Below are 20047 nucleotides of genomic sequence, written 5' to 3'. Positions count from 1 at the left end.
GAGAAAATAGGAATGTTCAACGGTGAGGCTTCAGGCCCCCTGGGCCCTGAATTTCTGGACAGAGGGACAGAATAACCAGGCAATGAGCAATAAGCAGAGGCCCCTGGACGCCTTCCCGGCTCACAGCCACCTTCTGTGTAGCCTGGAGCGAAGTATTTCTCAGCTTTTCCACCAACGAAACAGGGGTCACACTACCTGCCACCCCAGAGCCCAAACCCAAGTCATGGGAAAGCAATTAATTAACTGTAGCTGATTGCAAAGTACATCAAATTCCTCTGATGAAAAACCATATAACTCCCAACTGCCACTTAGAAGAACCCCTTAACCAACTAAGGTAGTGTGCGAGTGTGTGTGTGTGTGTGTGTGTTTTAATCAGTTCGCGGAAGATCATGAGGGAACCGAGCCCCACAAAAGCAGAGTCTTTAACAAAGGTTTTCAAGTCTGAAAATGTCTTTGCCAGGACTGCCCCTCCAGAGAGGAAGTCCAAAACATTCCAGCAAGGGAGCCTGGAAAGTCTCTTCAGAAGCCTCCAGGGATTCCTGATGTGACCGTCTTCTAGACGTCACTCCGAAGTACAGCCCTGTCACTGCTGAGCTGGGGGCACCACCACACACCTTCACTTCTCATGGCCGGAGAATTCTGAGTTTGCGGATACATAACAGAAGACCTAACAAGATGCCTGGCTCACGTGAAAGGTGAAATCAACACAAGCTTGATCACACAGTGTAAATCAGTGAGGCCCTGCCCCTCCCCAACGCATGGTGGACGGGGGAGAGGATTCGTACGGGATGCCCCTGCCACCGTGATCGTAAGCTGTCACTCAGCAGTCCACGCCAGCCACTCTCCACTGACTGACCTGTGTTCAGGTAACACCATCACCCCTCTAGAACTTGAAAACAAAGTTGGCCCCAATATCAGACTCCAGGCTGATACCACATTTCTGAATTTACATTAAAAAGCCCATCTTGGGCTTCCCTGGTGGCGCAGTGGTTTAGAGTCCGCCTGCCGATGCAGGGGACACGGGTTCGTGCCCTGGTCCGGGAAGATCCCACATGCCGCGGGGCGGCTGGGCCCGTGAGCCGTGGCCGCTGAGCCTGCGCGTCCGGAGCCTGTGCTCCGCAACGGGAGGGGCCACAACAGTGAGAGGCCCGCGTACCGCAAAAAAAAAAAAAAAAAAAAAGCCCATCTTTCCCCAGTCTTCATACCTGGCCTTCCCAGTGTGAGCGCGTAGGAACAGTCAGTTGGAGGGAAAATTACTTTAAAAGTAAACGTTTTTCTCTTTTTGCTTCAAACCTTCCTAACTATTTATCTTCCTTTAATTAATCGTTATAATCCATTAACTGGTTGCATAAAATTACCAAATAAGATGTTACTTTCTTTAAGATTTAAAAAAAAAAAGGTGAACGAAGCGATCAACTTATAAGATGGCAAACTAATATTTAAAGAAAGACTGCCCATTTAACATAAATATTTTGATCCATAAACACTGCCTTAGTTGTATGTGCTAACTCCAGTGAGAGACAGCTACTTTCTGATTAGCTTTTAAGAGGTCACATGCAATCATGAATTTAAAACAACACAAACATGCCCACCTGCTCCACACTCCTTCCTAAGCCTTTCATTCCTCTGGGTCCCAAAATGGTAGCCCCATTTCTAATGAATAATTGGAGCCTCAGTGCTTTATTTCCAACTATTGGACAGGCCTTTCTATTTGGACATTTCACTGTCTTCAGACTTCAACTGCCCCAAAGCAGACCCCGCTCACAAACTGGCCGGTCTCCTCTCTCGGCCATTTCTCGGCTGCTCCCAAGGACACTGCCCTATTCCGAGTCCCCAACACACTCTATCAGGGCAGCACGTCACCGGCTTCCGGTCTTCTCACTGGGATTCATTTTGCAAACCACCTGCTGCTGAACTCAGCTTTCTCAATGAATGCTTTCATCTTCCTGCTTCCCCAGGTGAGGAGGTGGTACACCGGGGGAAGTGGCCCCAGGCATGAACCCTGGATTCCTCCATTACTGCAGCAAGTACTCAGGCATAAGCCCCGCCGACCGAAGCACTTGCTGAGTAGGGGCAGACGTCTCCAAAGCCGCTGGCTAACACTATCCCAGCTGAGCCTGGAGCCGACAGTGCAGATAGCTTATCCTCAAGTAACGGCCCTAAGAAATGCCCAGAGGGGAGATAAAGCATGATTCTAGACCCAGCCTCTGAGATCCCTTCGAACTGCCTGAAAGCTCAACAACCATTTTCTAGTCTCCTCAATTTTCTCTTGGATTTCCTGATCCTATAGTATTAAATTCCATACGCAATCTACCTTCAAACCACATAGAAATGGATTCCAGCAGGCTTTCAACTATGGGTCCAGAAATTCATTCTTCAGTTTAAGGATACTTACACAAAGGGGCATGAAATGCAGATCTACATATAATTATGACCTTTCAACAGTTTATCTCGTGTTACTAAAGAGTACCTATTTACATTAATAATAATATTAGAATACTTGTGATGAAGAAATCCACCATTTCCAAACAACAAAAAATCCTCCAACTCTCCTCCTACTGCACAAAGGCGTTCCATACATTTCTGATTTAGAAGTGAGTGAAACTTACTGTATTTTTAGAGACACTCACAGTGTTAGTGTGGGGTGCACGCCTTAACAACGGTCTCGCCCAATCGCTGGGATGGATACAAAGCAAAATATTTTCATTGCAAGATTTTGAAGCAACCATGGACAGGGGAGAAAATAATATCCACACAGAGCGGGCAAATGCGGCAAGGAAACAGTATGTCTACAAGGAGAAGGGGGAGGAAGGGGAGGAAGAGGAGGTGGGGAAAGACATCCACGGCAGAGGGAACAGACGACTCAGGCTCAGAGGGAGGAAAAGCTGTTCTGAAGGACCTGAGAGTGAAGGACAGCCCGGCCCCTCGGGAGCCTTGTTCTGTCACCGTCCCTCCTGAGCAGAGGACGGACAGCCCTGTGTTTACCAGCAAGACCCAGAAAGAGTTGAGTGCGGTCTCCCCACTCAAGGAGTAGCTGACAAGACAGACAAGCTGTACTGTGATAGGTATGGCAGAAGGTAAGCGCAGAGGGCGGCGGAAGAGGAGCTTATCGCTCCGTTCAGGACTAGGGTACAGAGTCATCGGCTGTGCGGAGAAACAGAGGGTGGAAGGTTTAAAAATTAAATTGTGTTCTAAAACTCCAGATTAAAAGCATATATACAGATGCAAAACTTGCAAGTTGAAATGAACGTACGTCAAAGCCAAATAATTGAAGACTAAGTCCCTTTATGCTATGCCAAGACCTGAGCTCATAGCTCTGGATAAATACTAAGCTGTGTCATTCATTGACTTGTTTGGGTATTAATGAACGCATCAACATTTTTCAACAATCACAGACATTGCTGCACTTGGAAAATGGTAAGTGGAGAGTCAGGTCAACGTGAACATTTCTCTGCTGGTTGAAATCTACATTTAAGGCATAATCTTGTAAATTATAATGTCAGGTGTATTATTTTGAGATTACCTAGAGAGATTCAATTTTGCATTTCATAGACTTTTCATATACTTTTGTGTCTCCATCACACTGCAGATCGTAAAATGGTGGCAAGTCACAATATCTGACGGCTGCCATGGCCCGCTGCCCGCTCTCCAGCTGGGGGAGAGGGCTGGTACCTGACAGCCCAGCTGCTCCACAAGGACAAACCTCACTATCCTCAGGGTAATAGGACCTTCCCCTGTGCACACTTAAGTAGTAACAGGGATACTTACTACCCTTACTTGAAAGAAATATATAGTCAACTTGGAAGCAGAACATACATTTTTAGGAAAAAATTTTAAATAAACATTGCAAACATAGTACAAAAGTTTTCTCTCTCACCTTCAAATATTTCACCAGCTTCTGAATTTGCCAGTATTCTGATGGCAAATCTGCATTTGCTTCCTGAAGATAGTCAGGTGGTTCTTCATCTTCCTCACTCTCTGAGGAGCTCTCACTAATAATTTCCTCAATCTTTTCAGCACTCTTACTAAGGACAACAACAAAAACATATAATAAGTATGTTTATGCTACAGTATGGACATGGTTATAATGTTACTATTTCAGCAACATGTACATAAGCCACGGATAAGGTACCAACGCCTTCTGAGTTCTGGAAGATCTTTGTAAATATCTACATGAGGAGGTGAGTAAACACGTCTCTGTAGCAGATGCTTTTCAGTATCATTGCTATGGGTGCAATAATAATAAAGAATATAGCAAGAAATGGCAAGGGTGTTAGGTAAATGACCAAAGACTGCAACTTGTCATAGCCGTTAAATAACTTAACATTGGTTATTTATATTTACATTTCTTTTATTTACTTACTTAAAATTGAATACAATTAAAAATTCAGTTCTCCAGTCACACTGGCCACATTGCAGGTGCTCAATAATCAGGTAGCTAGTGGCTACCGTACAGGACAGCTCAGAAATAAACCATTTCTATTAATGCAGAAAGTTCAGTTGGGCAGTGCTGCCGGTGCCCTAAGGGGAAGGCATTTATTCCCTCACCAGAGAGAGTTCATTGTATTCCTCACTGCTCTAGAGGCTTCCAGCTGAACATCACGGTCACAGGCACAGGCTAGTTCACTCAAGCCCTTGGGAACACAGTGAATTCATCCTTATCTTCTTTCTTTCTCTCCCTCCTTTTCTCTCTCCATCCCCCCCAGGTGCTCTCTTCCATAAAACTCTTTCCTAGTCGTTTCCATTTGGAAGCATAGTCGGAGGATGGGTAATTGTCAAGTTTCATTATTTTTAAGGTTGTACCATTCTCTTAATTTCTCAAAGGTTTTTCAGCACAGAGAGCTCCAATTCTTGTACTTTCAAAAGTGCAGAATGGTGCAACCGTGCTCTCTGGGCCACAGTGGGAGGAAATCCTGAACTGAAGTGCCTGGAGCTGAGTTTCAGTTTTATGTATCCTCTTGTCCAAAAGATGTCAGGAAACCTGCGTTGGTTAAAGAGGAAAATCTGGTAGATTGGGTCTACCTAAGAATGAAGTAAACCCCAATGTTCACTGCAGCATTATTTACAACAGCCAAGACATGGAAGCAACCTAAGTGTCCATGGACAGACGAATGGATAAAGAAGACGTGATACATACATGCAATGGAATATTAGTCGTAAAAATAGAAGGAAATCCTGCCTTTCGTGACAACCTGGGTGGACCTGGAGGGTATTATGCTAAGTGAAATCAGTCAGAGAAAGACAAATACTGTATGATTTCATTTATACATGGAATCTAAAAATAAAAAACAAAAACAAAACAACAACCAAACTCATAGAAATCAGACTTGTGGTTACCAGAGGTGGAGGGAGGGAAATTGGGGGAAGGTGGTCAAACGCGACACACAGGTATCTGATAAGTAAGTGCTGGGGACTGTGGTGTATGACGAGATGACGACGCTAACACTGCAGTGTGGTGTATCTGAAAGTCGCTTAGAGAGTAAGTCTCAGGGTCCTCCTCATAGAAACAGAGTTATTTGCAACTACATAAGGGGATGTAAATTAACTGAGCCTATTGCAGTCATTTCACAGTACACGTATGTCAAGTCACAGGGTGCACCGTAAGCTTATACTGAGCTGTATGTCAATTATATCTCAATAAAACTGAAAAAAGCCACACACATACATACACACACAAAGATATATCCGTTTTTTGGCACATAGCTAAAGCAGTGCAGAAAGAGAACTACGTGGCACTAAAGGCCTACATAAGAAAAGAGAAGTCTCAATTCAGTCATCTAAACTCACATCTAAAGAAACTAGAAAAAGAAGAGCAAAACAAACCCAAAGAAAACAGAGAAGAGGAAATAATAAAGAGAAGAAATCAATAAAATTGAAAACAGAAAAACAACTTGAAAAATCTATAAAAACAAAAAACTGCTTGTTGAAAAGATCAATAAAACTGACAAAGCTGTAGCAAGACTGACAAAAAAAGAGAAGACACAAATTTCCAGTACCAGAAATGAATGAAACGTAGCATATCACTACAGATCCTGCTGACAACAAAAGGATACTAAGAGAAAACTATGAACAACTGAACATTAATTTGACAATTTAGATAAAACGGACCAACTCCTTTAAAGGTACAAACTACCGTAACTTAACCAAAATGAAGCACATAATTTGAACAGCATTACAACTATTAATGGAATTAATTCATAATTTTAAAACTCAAAGCAAAAGTCTCCAGTTCCAGATGATTTCACTGGAGAATTTTAACAGGCATAGAAGTACTAACACCAATTTTATACAATCTCCTCTAGAAAATAGAAGAGAAGGGAACTCATTTTATGAAGCCTGATATCAAAACTAAAGTGCAAACAAAAACAAGACACTATTATTGAATATCCCTCATGAGTGTAGGTGCAAATATTCTTAACATACTATTAAGCACACATAATTCAGCTACATATAAAAAGAATGAGCCCACCATGACCAAGTGGGGTTTATTCCAGGAATGCAAGGCTGATTCAGTATTCAAAAATCAGCCGTTGTAATCCACCACAGTAACAGCCTAAAGAAGAAAAATGCCATGACCATACCAATTGCTGTAGAAAAAACATGTGACAAAATTCAACACCCAATGGTGATTAAGACTCTCAGAAAACCAAGAATAGAGGGGAAATTCCTCAACGTGATAAAGAATATCTGTACAAAAACTATCATCATACTTTCTGGGGAAAGACTGAATGCTTTCCTCCTAAGATTGAGAAAAAGCAAGGACTTTGATCACTGATAGTCAACATAGTACTGGCGTTTCTACTTCTAGATGTAAATCTAACAAAACATGTACAGGACTTATATGCTGAAAACTATCACAAGCTGCTGGTAAAAGAAATCAAAGGCTTAAATAAATAGACATACAGTGTTCATGGATTGGCAGAGTCTACATAGTAAAGATATCAATTTTCTCAAAATTGATACAGAGTTTTAATGCAATTTCTATCAAAATCTTCAGTACGTTTTTTCTGTTAGATATAGCAAGATCATTCTAAAATGTATGTGGAAAGGAAAAAAGCTAGAATAGGTCAAAATGATTTGGGGAAGAAAAATAATAAAGCGAGAGGAATCACTTTACCAGATTTCAAGATTTACTATAGAGCTACAGTAATCAAGAATGTATGGTGTTGGCAAAGGGCTGGACATAAAAGTCAGCTGCACAGAATAAAGACCCAGAAATAGCCCCACACGAGTACACCCACCTAATTTTTGATGAAGGTGAAAAAGCAAGTCAAAGGTGGAAAGATAGCCTTTTCATCACATGGTGCTGGAGAAACTGAATATCAATAGGCTAAAAAAAATGAATCTTGACCTAATAGGTCTCATACTTTATATAAAATTAACTCAAAATGGATCCCAGTCTTGAATAGAAAATGTAGAATTATTAAACTTTTAGGAAGAAAACACTGGAGATAATTTTCAGGACCAAGGGCTTCGTGACATCAAAGGCACAATCCATAAAAGAAAAAATTGATAAATCAGACTTCATCAAAATTAAAAATTGTTCTCTGAGAGGCCCTATTAAGAGAATGAAAAGACAAGTTACAGAAAGGGAGAAAATATTTGCAAACTACATATATAACCAAGGATATCCTGGATAGATAAAGAACTCTCAAAACTCAACATTTAAAAAACAAATGATTCAACTAGAAAATGAGCAAAAGACATAAAGAGACATTTCACTGATGAGCATAAAGGGATGGCAATAAGCTCGTGACAAGATGTTAACATCATGAGCCATTAGGGAAATGCTAAGACCACGATGAGCTATCACTACACAGCTTTTAGAACAGCTGAAATACAACACGCAACAATACCGAATACTGGCGAGGATGAGGGGGAACTGGGTCTCTCATACGTCACTGGTGGGAACATAAAATGGTGCAGCCAGTCTGGAAAAGGTAGGCAGTTTCTTAAAAAAGCTAAACACACAATTACTATCGATGTCAGCAACTGGGCATTTATCCTAGAGGAATGAAAACTTACATCTATACAAAAACCTGTATGTGATTGTTCACAGCAGCTTTATTTTTAATAGCCAAAAACCGCAAACAACTGAAAGGTGCCTTAATATGTGAATAATTTTAAAAACTACCAGTGTGTGGTATATCCATACAATGGAATGCCACCCAGCAATTAAAAGGGACAAACTATTAATACATGCAACAACTTAGGTGGATCTCAAGGATATAATGGTGTTGGAAAAAAAGTCAATATAAAAAAATGTATGAATCTATTTATATGGCGGTCCAAAATGACACAATTATGAAAATAGCAAACAGATGATTGGTTGCTAGGAACTGGGAATGACGGGGGTTGTGGCTATAATGGGGCAGCGGGGGGACATCTGTGCGGGGTGAACAGTGCTCTAGCCTGGTCGCCATGGTCATCACACAAACCTGCACAGGGTAAAATGACATTGAACTATACCTATACATTGTACCAGTGTTAATCTCCCGGTTTTGATCTTGTACCACAGTTACGTAGGTTGTAGGATTTAACCATTGGGAGAGGCTAGGTGAAGGGTCTATGGGACCTCTCTGCACTATCTCCACAACTTTCTGTGAATCTACAATTATTTCAAAATAAAAAATTTTTATAAGTTGTCAAAAAATTAATAGTTTATTATGTCTAACTCCCCAAAATGGCATACATGTTGTAGAGTGTCTTAAAGTTTGTTTTTTTCCAAGTGTGCAAATTCAAAATGTGAAATTTCTGTCATTTCTTCCCACCACCACCTTAGAGTAAAAATGGCTGAAAGTTCTCCCGAGATATGTCACTTCTGTCATCAAACTGAAAACTGGGTAAGAAGCTTATTAGTTGGCCTTCTATTAATGGCTGTTTTAATGAGAAATAACATTTGTCACTTTAGAATTGGCAGAGCCATCGGTGACCAGTAAAGTAAGGCTCAGAAAGATGACAATTTTGCTACAACATGATTATTCAGAGGCCAGAGACCAGATAAGAGCCCAGGTTTGCTACCACTTAGTTAACTGCTTTTTGCATCAAATATATTCATTTGCCAAGAGTTAACTAATACCAGTACATCACTGTATTAAAGTAACTCCACATTGAAAGGATATTCTGTAAACAGATTTAAAGAAATCCACTATGACCATTTTTACAGCATTCCTACTCACTGTCAATATAGGTATCTTAGGGCCCTCATGTGAAAGTAACACACCATCAAGCAGCATTAACTAGCCTGTTGCATAGGGGCGGCTTTAAAGAACTGGTCATGTTAACAGAAACTCACCGAATTAACTGTGCTCTTCCAGATGAAGTAGATGGTCTGGACTTCTCAAGTCTTCCTCCATGTTTTTCTTCTTGGGTGGCTCTTAGTGAGCTCTTGTTCCTAAAGAAATATTAATTTCATTAATCACTTTACGCTGACTAACAGGAAATTAAAATAGAAATGTATACAAATATTGCATCATTTTCATGCATCCAAACGATGTGTTTTCCTAACCCAGAGAATGACTATGAGCTCCAGTCTCATCCGACACCTGAGAGGCCGCTTTTGCCCTTCAAGCACAGCCTCGCATTTTATGTAACGGAGAAACACTTTGTCCAGTATTTCTTTGCGCTAGAAACAGGTCTTCATAGGCTGCCATCATTGGGAAGGTCCTTCAGTGTGTCCTGGATCACTGTTGCCTGTTTTTCCACCTTGCCCACCTGACATTGCAGCAGGTCCTGTGCCTGATTTTCTGGATATTCTCAAGCTTAGTCTACGCCGTGGCATGTACTGGGTTTGCATTAAATACTTGTTTAGTGAATTCTTAATTGAAGAAAATAAGCACATGCGAAAAGCAGTATTTTATAATTCACCCCCCCATTAACAGAGTAGCCCAGACATTTGTCATTTTCAGACTCACCCTTTCAAACAGAGCCACAAAGGTCAAACACCCCAAAATCAGTGAGACTCAAGAGGACCAAGCTGTCTCCTCCTTCCACAGGACTCCTCTGTCAGCTCCCTGAGTTTGCACTCAAAATACAATCACCTGTGGTTCTCAGAATCTCTGTAGGCGAGGGACCCATGTGACCAGTAGGGACCCAGTTCTTAACCCAATAAGGTGATGACATGGAATAAAAATAGGCTGTAACTTTTAACCTATTTGCTAAGCTTTAAAAAGTGTTCTAGGTGCTTCTGACTGCTACGTGTTGGTAACATTGGCCCTTAATCTATGCTTTGGCACCAATTTACAGAGGGTCCTAAATGGAACTAGGCTTGTATATTTCAGACGTTCATCAAAGCAGTGTCCACTTTACTCAGACCATTCATATGTTTGTGGTTCTATCCTTTTTTATAGTATTTACTTAAAGTTCTGTTAATATACAAGATATCACGTCTATGAAGATTTCCCTAACTAACTACACATAATTGTACATTTAATCACATAATTTAAATCGGAATTCTTCTAACACTTACTTAATCATGTCCCTACCACAATGTTTACATTTCCCATGGGATTCTTCCATGTGTTTTTATCATCTTTTTCACGTGTTATTTGCCCTGACCCACCAACCACATGAAAGTGAATTGGGCTCTCCCTCCGTGGTGCTCTGCACACAAACACTGTTTGATGTCAAATCTTTCTGCCTGGAACATGAAGAGGGCAGGAAGGAACCAACTGGTATTATGGAGGAAGGTGTGAGTATCTCCTCTGTAGTTTTCTCTGAGGAAACTAAGTTATGTGAAAAGTTGGGCAACTGTGTGGTTAGCAAGGATGTATCAGAAAACCCATCATGTAAGTGTCTACATACTCTTTGGCATCAACAGTGGTCTTCCAGTTTAAACTTGGCTCTAATCTCTTGGTCATCTGGCTCCTTCCCAAACTGATTTGCTTCTTGTCCAGGGCACTCCTGCAGCAAGCAGTGCTCGCTTTATGTAACGCGGCTGCTTCCTCCTCAGGTGCCTCATTAGGCTGATCCTTTTCCTTTTGCCGTTCTTCATTGAATCTAACCTCCTTTAATTAAAAAAAAAAAGAGCATATTTTTACAGCGATATCACTTCTGAATTATCTCATGTTATCTGAAAATTAACCCTGGTGATAAATTCAGACAGGAAGTCTCAAGATGCTCTAACTTGTGTTGCTTAGCAACACAAATTGAATCTGGGCAACTTCAAGACCGAGGCCTCTATTGGAGTTAGGCTGACAGTGATGGGATGATCCTAAGCTCACAGCCCTGCTGCAGCCCACACGGATACAGCAGCAGGACTGGACCAACTTGCTCCTCACCACCACCAGAAAAAAATTACGCTTAAACCCTGTAAAGACTGGGACACATCTTAGTCAAATTGCTGAGACCAAGGATAAAGAGACCACCTTGCAGGTAGCCAGAAGTAAAAGACAGATTATAGAGAGAGGAAGAAACATAACAATTAAAAGAGACTTCTCATCAGAGACAGTGCAATCCACAAGACAAGGGAGTGATATAGTTAAAGTGATTAAAGGGAAAAAATCCCATATCCTGTCAACCCAAAATTCTATACAGAGAAAAAAAATCTTTTGAAAATGAAGGTAAAATAAAGACTTCACAGATGAAAAAAAGCTGAGGGAATTCACTGCCAGAAGACCCAGGCTAAAAAAATTGTTCATGAAGCTCTTCAATCAGAGGGGATCTCATACGAGACAGAACACACATCTACACAAAAGAATGTAGAACTGGTAAAAATAAATATAAAAGATCCTTTGTGATAAGGGGTTGATAGCATGTCAGAGTAAAATGTATGACAACAATAGTACAAACACAGGGAGAGGCATTCGAAGCACACTCTTATAAGGCTCTTAGACTACTTGTGAAACCGTATAATACTGTTCAAAGACAGACAAGGTAAATTAGAGACATATATTATAAGCCCAACTGAGATGTTTTTTAAAAAGTATAACTGATGAACTAATTGCATACACAAAATGGAATCATTTCTAAAACTTCAGTTAATTCAAAGGGGGAAGAAAAAGAGGAGAAAAAGAACAAAGAACAAATGGGACTAATAAAAGCAATAAGCAAAATAGTAAATTTAATTCAACTCTATCAGTAGGCACATTAAATGAAAATGATTTAAAAACGTCAATTAAAAGAAATCGTCAGAGTGGATGAAAAAGGAAAATCCAATTATTTGTGGTCTAAAAGAAACCATTTTATATATAAATATATAAATACACTATAAGTAAAAAGCTGGAGAAAAATATTCCATGAAACCAATAATCAAAAAAAGCAGGAATAGCTACATTAAAATCAGACAAAATGGACTTCAAAACAAATAATATTATCAGAGATAGAGAGACATATAATGACCAAGAGCCAATTACACTCAATTCTAACTGTGTGTTCACCAAACAATAGAATTTCAAAAGATGTAAAGCAACAATAGAACTAACTGGAAAAACAGATAAATCCACAATTAGGAGACTTCAAAACCCCCCTCTCAGTAATCAACAGAATGAACAAAACAAAACTTAATAAGAATATAGAATACCTGAGGAAGGCTATCAACCACATGGACGTAACTGACATTTATAGAACACACCACACACAGCAGGAGAATACACATTCTTCTCAAATGAGCAAGGAAAAATTTACCAAAACAGACCATATTTTAAGCCATAAAACAAACATCCACAAATTTAAAAGAACTAAAATCATACACAACATCGTCTCATAATAAAATAGAAGTAAGCTACAAATCCATAAGAAGATATATGGAAAATAATCAGATATATTGATTTGCATGAAAACATACCAAAGTCTATGGGACACAGTTCATATGCTGCTTATAAAGAAATTTACAGCATAAAACTTTATATTACAAAATAAAGGTCTCAAATCGATGCCTAAGCTTCCAACTTAAGAAATGAAATAAGAAGAGCAAATTAAACCCAAAGAGAGCAGAAGAAAGAAAAATTTAAAGAGCAGAAACAAAATAAAATAGAAAGCAAACAATAGAGAAAATCAATGAAACAAGTAGCTGTTCTTCGAAAAGATCAATAAAATTTATCACTTCTTTCCAGACTAGTCAAGAATAAAAAGAAGACATAAATGACCAATATTATGCATGAAAGAGGGGTTATCACAGCAGAGCCTCCAGACATCAGAAGATAATAGTGGAGTGTTATACTTGATGCCAATATATGAAGTAAGTTAGATAAAATGTGCAAATTCATTGAAAGACACGAACCACCAAAGCTCAGTAAGAGAAAGAAATCTGAATAGTTCTATATCTACTAAAGAAATAAAATTCTCAACATAAAACCTTTCAACAAAGAAACCTTCAGGTAGAGATGGATTCCTTGGTAAATTCTACCAAACATTTAACAAAGAAATAAGATTCAATCTACATAAAGAATTCCAGAAAGAAGAAAAGAGTAGTGCATACTTCCCAATTCATTCTGAGGCCACATTATCCAGATACCAAAAACAGACAAAAACATTAAAAGATAACTACTAACTCGTATCCTTCATGACTATAGATGCAAAAATCCTCAGCAAAATATTATCAAATTACATCTAGCAATGTCAAATAGGGTAAGACATCATGACCAATCCCAGTCCCGGGATTCAATATTAGCTCAATATTCAAAAATGAATGACCAGGGCTTCCCTGGTGGTGCAGTGGTTGAGAGTCCGCCTGCCGATGCAGGGGATACGGGTTCGTGCCCTGGTCTGGGAGGATCCCACATGCCGCGGAGCAGCTGGGCCTGTGAGCCGTGGCCGCTGGGCCTGCGCGTCTGGAGCCTGCGCTCCACAACGGGAGAGGCCACAGCAGTGAGAGGCCCGCATACTGAAAAAAAAAAAAAAGAATGACCATATAAACAGACTAAAGAAGAAAAATCATGTGATCATCTCGAGATACAGTAAAATCGCCACCTCCAAGTGGTAATAGGCTCATCTCCCATGGTTTAAGTTGAGGCCCCATGGGAAGCATGTAATAAAGTACCCTCCCCCTCCTAGCCAGGTGAGTGTCAGCAGAGGCCCAGTGGGGAGACCGAACTTCCACCCCCTGCCCAGTGGTAACGAGGCACCCTACACCACCAGGTTCTCAATGGAGTCTAAGTGGGAAACTTGGATTTTTACATGCACCGTGTAGTACCCCAGACCTACACCATGAGACCTACACTTAGAGAAGTCCTGCTAAAACAAAAGATTTAAATAAAATCCAAAGTTTCATAGCATAATCCAAAAATGTCCAAGACAACACAAAAAATCACTCATCATACCAAGAACAAGGAATGTCACAACCTGAATGAAAAAGGATGATGAATGGATGCTTATACCGAAGTAAAATGGATGATGAAATAATCTCAAATAGATGTTGGAATAAGATTTTAAAGTAGCCATCATGAGGCTTCCCTGGTGGCACAGTGGTTAAGAATCTGCCTGCCAGTGCAGGGGACACAGGTTTGAGCCCTGGTCCGGGAAGATCCCACATGCCACAGAGCAACTAAGCCTGTGTGCCACAACTACTGAAGCCCACACACCTAGAGCCCATGCTCTGCAACAAGAGAAGCCACCACAATGAGAAGCCTGTGCACCACAACAAAGAGCAGGCCCCGCTCGCCACAACTAGAGAAAGCCCGCGCACAGCATCAAAGACCCAACACAGCCAAAAATAAATAAATTAAATAAATAAATTTATTTTAAAAAAATAAAGTAGCCATCATAAAAATGCTTTGATAATAAATTACGAAGACTTGAAACAAATGAAAAATCAGAAAGTCTCAGCAAATAAATAGATGATATAAAGACGAACCAAATAGAAATTCTGAAAATGAAATTTACAAACCAAAATAACTCACTGGATAGCTCAACAACAGGATGGAGAAGACATAGGAGAGAAACCATGAACCTGAAGACAACAGAAATTACCCAATCTGAACAACAAAGAGAAAATATATTGAAAAAAAAATTTTTTTAATAAATAAGCAGGGCCTCCAGATCTGTGGGACCATAGTAAAAAATCCAACAGTCATGTAATCAGAGCACCAGAAGGAGAGGAGAAAGCAGGTCAGACTGAAAATGCATTCTAAGAATGTCTGAAATTTTCCCAAACTTGGAAAAAGACATAAATCTAAGATTCAAGAAGTTGAGCAAACCCTAAACAGAATAAACCCAAAGAAATTCCTGCCAAGACACATAATAATCAAACTCCATAAAACTAAAGTCAAAAAAAATTCTTAACAGCAATGAGAGAGAAACAATATTTTACCTACAAAGGAAAAACAATTAAAATAACAGCAGATTTCTCATGAGAAACCATGGAGTCCAGAAAGACTGCAACAACATTTTTCAAGTGCTGAAAATAAAGAACTGTCAGCCCAGAATACCATATCCAGTGGAAATATTCTTCAGGAATAAAGGGGAATTCAAGATGTTCTCAGATAAAGGAAAACTAAGAGAATTTGTCACCAACAGACCTACCTCAAAGAATAAGAAGTTCTTAAACAGAAAGGATATGATAAAAGAAGGAAATTGGCAATACCAGAAAGGAAGAAAAGAACAACAGAAAGAATAAAAGCATGGGTACATACAAAAGACTTTCGTTCTCCTCTTGAGTTTTCTAAATGATGCTTGATGGTTGAAGCACAAATTATAACATTGTCTCATACAGTTATCAATGTGAAGGAAATAAAGGCAAATATAAATGAGAGAGGGTAAAGGGACTTAAAGGGAGATATCGTTTCTATACTTCACTCATGTGGTAAAATGTCACACCAGTAGATTATGATAAATTATGTATAATACAATATCTACAACAATCACCAAAAACTCTACACAAAGAGATACACTCAAAACACTATGGAGATATCAAAATGGAATTTTAAAAAAATGTTCAAGTAATCCAAAGAAAACCACGGGAAAGAAAAGCGAAAGAAAACAGAAAACAAAAGGAAAAAACAGAAAATGAAACTAAGCTGGCAGAGTTAAGTTCTCACATATCAATAATTAAAAGTAAATGACTTGGGCTTCCCTGGTGGCACAGTGGTTGAGAGTTCGCCTGCTGATGCAGGGGATGCGGGTTCGTGCCCTGGTCCGGGAAGATCCCACATACCGCGGAGCAGCTGGGCCTGTGAGCCATGGCTGCTGAGCCTGCGCCGTCCGGAGCACAGGAGAGGCCACAATGGTGACAGGCCCGCGTATAGCAAAAAAAAAAGTAAATGACTTAAACACACCAATGGATACATCAATATATAGAGTTTCAGAAAATGGATTTTTAAAATGACTCAACTACATGCTGTCTACACAAACTCACTACAAATATAATGATATAGGTAGCTTGAAAGTCAAAGGAGGGAAAAAGATACACCATGCAAAAGTTAGTTTTAAAAAAAGGTAGGAGTGGCTATATGAATAGCAGATTAAGTAGCCTTCAGAAAAAAGAAAATCACCAAAGACAGAGATGGACATTACATGATGATAAAATGGTCAATCAAGAAGACATGAACCTAAATGTGTATGCAGAGCTGCAAACACAAAACCAGATAGAACTAAGAGGAGAAACAGACAAGTCTACAATTATTGTTGGAGGATTTCAAATCCTTCTCTCAACACTGATAGAAAATCAGCAAGGATATGAAGAACTCAACCACACCAAAAACCAAATTTATAAAGATTTATTTAGAGTGTGTTCTCTGACTACAGTGGAATCAAACTAACAGTCAATCACATAATAGAAAAATCTAACACTAAACAACAAACTTCTAAATAATCATGGATCAAAGAGGAAGTCTCAAGGAAAAAAATCGTTATTGAGGTATAGTGGATTTAAGGGAATTTTTAAAAATAAAACTGAATGAAAATGAAAACAGCGATAATATAACGCCAAAATATGTGACAGGTAGGTGAAGTTCTGTAAGGGCAATTTATAGCACTAAACACTTACCTTAGAAATGAATCAAACTCTCAAATCAAGAGTCTAAGCTGCCACCTTAAGAAACTAGCAAAAGAAGAGCAACATAAACTCAAAACAGGCAGAAGGATGTAAAAATAGATGCACCTCTGAACTGTCAGCGCTAGGGTGAGAGCAGGAGAGTGGAGACTGCCTTCCATCTTACTGCTGTCCTGCCCCAGAGAGGAGCTCACTTGTTTCTGAATGTCTTTGTCCAAAAGACAAATTCTCTGTAGATGAATGTAGACTTAAGAGAATTCTTTCTTAATATTATTCACCCCTGAAATCACCAAAATTCCTTTCAATGCAAATATAACTAGATTAAATTAAATGTATGATTAAAAATCTAGAGAAATAAGAGTAAATGAAACTCTAAGTAAAAAGAAAAGAATAAATACCAAAGTGAAGTAGAAAAAGAAAAATAGAGAAAAATCAATGAAACCAAAAGTGAATTCTTTGAGAGAACTGAGAAAAATGATGGACTTCTAGCCAGTTGGATCAAGAAAAAATAAAACACAATGATTAATATCAGGCATGAAAGAAGTAACAATAGCTACAGATGCTACAGTTGTTAAAAGTTTAATAAAAGAATAAACAAGTTTATACCAATCAGTTCAACAACTTAGATGAAAGGGATGCATTCCTTTAAAGACAACCTAGCAAGCCCCCTCAAGAAGAAACAGATAACCTGCATGGTCCTAGAACTAGTAAGGACATTGAATTTGTACTTAAAAACCTTCCCACAAAGAACACTCCAGGCACAGATTGCTTCACTGGTGATTTCTACCAAACAGTTAAGACAGAAAGAATAGCAATTCTACACAAACTCTTCCAGAAAATTGAATGGGAGATAAAACTTTCCAACTCATTCTATAAGGCCAGTATTACTCTGATACCCAAACCAGACAAAGATATTGAAGAAAAGAAAACTACACATTGATAATCTTACATAGATGCAAAACGTCTTAATAAAATCTTAGCAAATTAAATTTTTAAAGTATGTAAAAAGGATAATACACTCTGAACAAAAGAAGTTTGTCCCAGAAATGTAAGGTTGGTTTATCATTTGAAAATCAATATAATTCACCATGTTAAACTAAAAAAGGAAAAAAAGAACATGATTAATGCAATAGGTACAGAAATATCATTTGATAAAATCCAATATCCAATCCTAAGAAAGTTCTCAACAACTTGGAATAGAGGGGAACTTCCTCAACCTTATAAACTTCATCTATGAAAAACCGACAGCTAACAATAATTAGAAACTGAAAGTTTTCCCTTTACCATCAGGAACAAGAAACCACATCTATTCAATTCCGTACTGCAGGTTCCAGCTAGTGCATTAAGGAAAGAAAAAGAAATAAAATCACTGAAATTGTAAAGGAAGAGGTAAAATGATCTTTATTTATAGACAATATGATTATCTACATAGAAGACCCTTAGGAATCTACAAACCAGACAACACTAATAAGTGACTTTAGCAAGGTTTCAGCATATGAAATCAATATACAAAAATCAAGTGTATTTTTATATAGTAGCAACAAATAACCAGAAATTGACATTTTAAAACTATTGTTAACAATAGCTCCCAAACAGGAAATATTTACAGATAAGTTTTCACAAGAGATTTGTAAGACATGTGCACCGAAACTTACAAAGCAATGCTGAGAGAAATTAAATAAGATGGAGAGACATGCTAAGTAATACTAAACAAATGAGGGATATACTGTGTTCCATGGATTGGAAACCCCAATATTGTTAAGATGTCAGTTCTTAAATTGATCTATAGATTCAACACAAGATCAGTCATAATTCCTTTGGGGTTTTATGAAGAAATTGACAAGCTGACTATAAAATTCGAACGGACATGCAAAAGATATAGAATAGCCAGCAACTCCAAAGAACAACAGCAACATCAGAGGATTGACACTACCTGACGCAAGACTTAATGCAAGTAAGTAGGTAATCAAGACAGTGTGGTTCTGGTATAAAAATAGACAGATAGATAATGGAACAGAAATACACCCAGATAAATGGACAACTGTGCAAAGAAAGGACAATTCTTTTTCAACAAATGATGCTGGAACAACTAGATATCTACATGCAAAAGAAAACAATGAACTTTGATCCATACTTCATATCATGTACAAAAAATATATTAAATTGGATCATAGGCCTAAATGTAAAACCTAACATTTAAAATCTTCTATAAGGGCTTCCCTGGTGGCGCAGTGGTTGAGAGTCCGCCTGCCGACGCAGGGGACACGGGTTCGTGCTCCGGTCTGGGAGGATCCCACATGCCGCGGAGAGGCTGGGCCCGTGAGCCATGGCCCCTGAGCCTGTGCGTCCGGAGCCTGTGCTCCGCAACGGGAGAGGCCACAACAGTGAGAGGTCCGCGTACCGCAAAAAAAAATAAATAAATAAAACCAAATAAAATCTTGTATAAAAAAGCACTGGAGAAAATCTTTGTAACACTGGGTTTGGTAAAGCTTTATTAGATACAACACTGTAAAAGAATAATAAGTTGGACTTCATCAAAATTGAGGACATTTGCTCTTTGAAAGACTCTTTTTTGGAGAATGAAATAACAAGCTACAAACTGGGAGAAAATATTTATTTACAAACCCTGTATCTGAAAGAATATATAAGTCTATATGTATGTATGTATATCTCACAACTCAGTAACAAGAAACCAAACAACCCAATAAAAAATGGGCAAAAGATCTGAATACACACTTTACCACTTAAGATATATAAGTGGGAAATAAGCATATGGAAGGATGCTTTCAAGTAATGCAAATTAAAACTCAGTGAGATATCCGTACACAGCTATTAGAACATCTAAAATAAAGGACTGACCGTACCACTTATTGATGAGTATGTGGCACAGCTGTCAATCTCATGCACTGCCAGAGCGGATGGAGATGGTTTTAACCCCTTTGGAAAGCAGTTTACCGATTGCTTAAAAAGTTAAACATATAACCACCATATAACCTTGCCATTTCAGTCTGAGGTTTTACCCAAGAGAAATGAAAGCATGTGGTCTGTAAAAATAAACACCCCAAAACAAAACATTAAAAACATAAGAGCTTAAATTTTAAAGATTTGTACAATGTTTGG

General features: G+C 38.8%; 1 protein-coding gene across 2 annotated transcripts in view; it reads right to left on the bottom strand.

The window, feature by feature from the left end:
* Window positions 1-20047, bottom strand: part of ODAD2 (outer dynein arm docking complex subunit 2) — a 228434-nt gene that overhangs the window by 192923 nt on the left and 15464 nt on the right. For both annotated transcript variants that reach the window (XM_067030599.1, XM_067030598.1), the window contains exons 7-9: window positions 10804-11006; window positions 9296-9394; window positions 3878-4025 (exon numbers count right to left, since the gene is read on the bottom strand). In XM_067030599.1, coding sequence (XP_066886700.1) covers window positions 3878-4025; window positions 9296-9394; window positions 10804-11006 — 450 coding nt within the window. The remainder of the gene's footprint in view (window positions 1-3877; window positions 4026-9295; window positions 9395-10803; window positions 11007-20047) is intronic.

This window comes from Kogia breviceps, chromosome 3 (genome assembly GCF_026419965.1).
Source record: "Kogia breviceps isolate mKogBre1 chromosome 3, mKogBre1 haplotype 1, whole genome shotgun sequence".
NCBI lineage: Eukaryota > Metazoa > Chordata > Mammalia > Artiodactyla > Physeteridae > Kogia > Kogia breviceps.
Note: the sequence above shows the minus strand (reverse complement) of the source record. Positions and strands in the feature narration are given on the sequence as shown.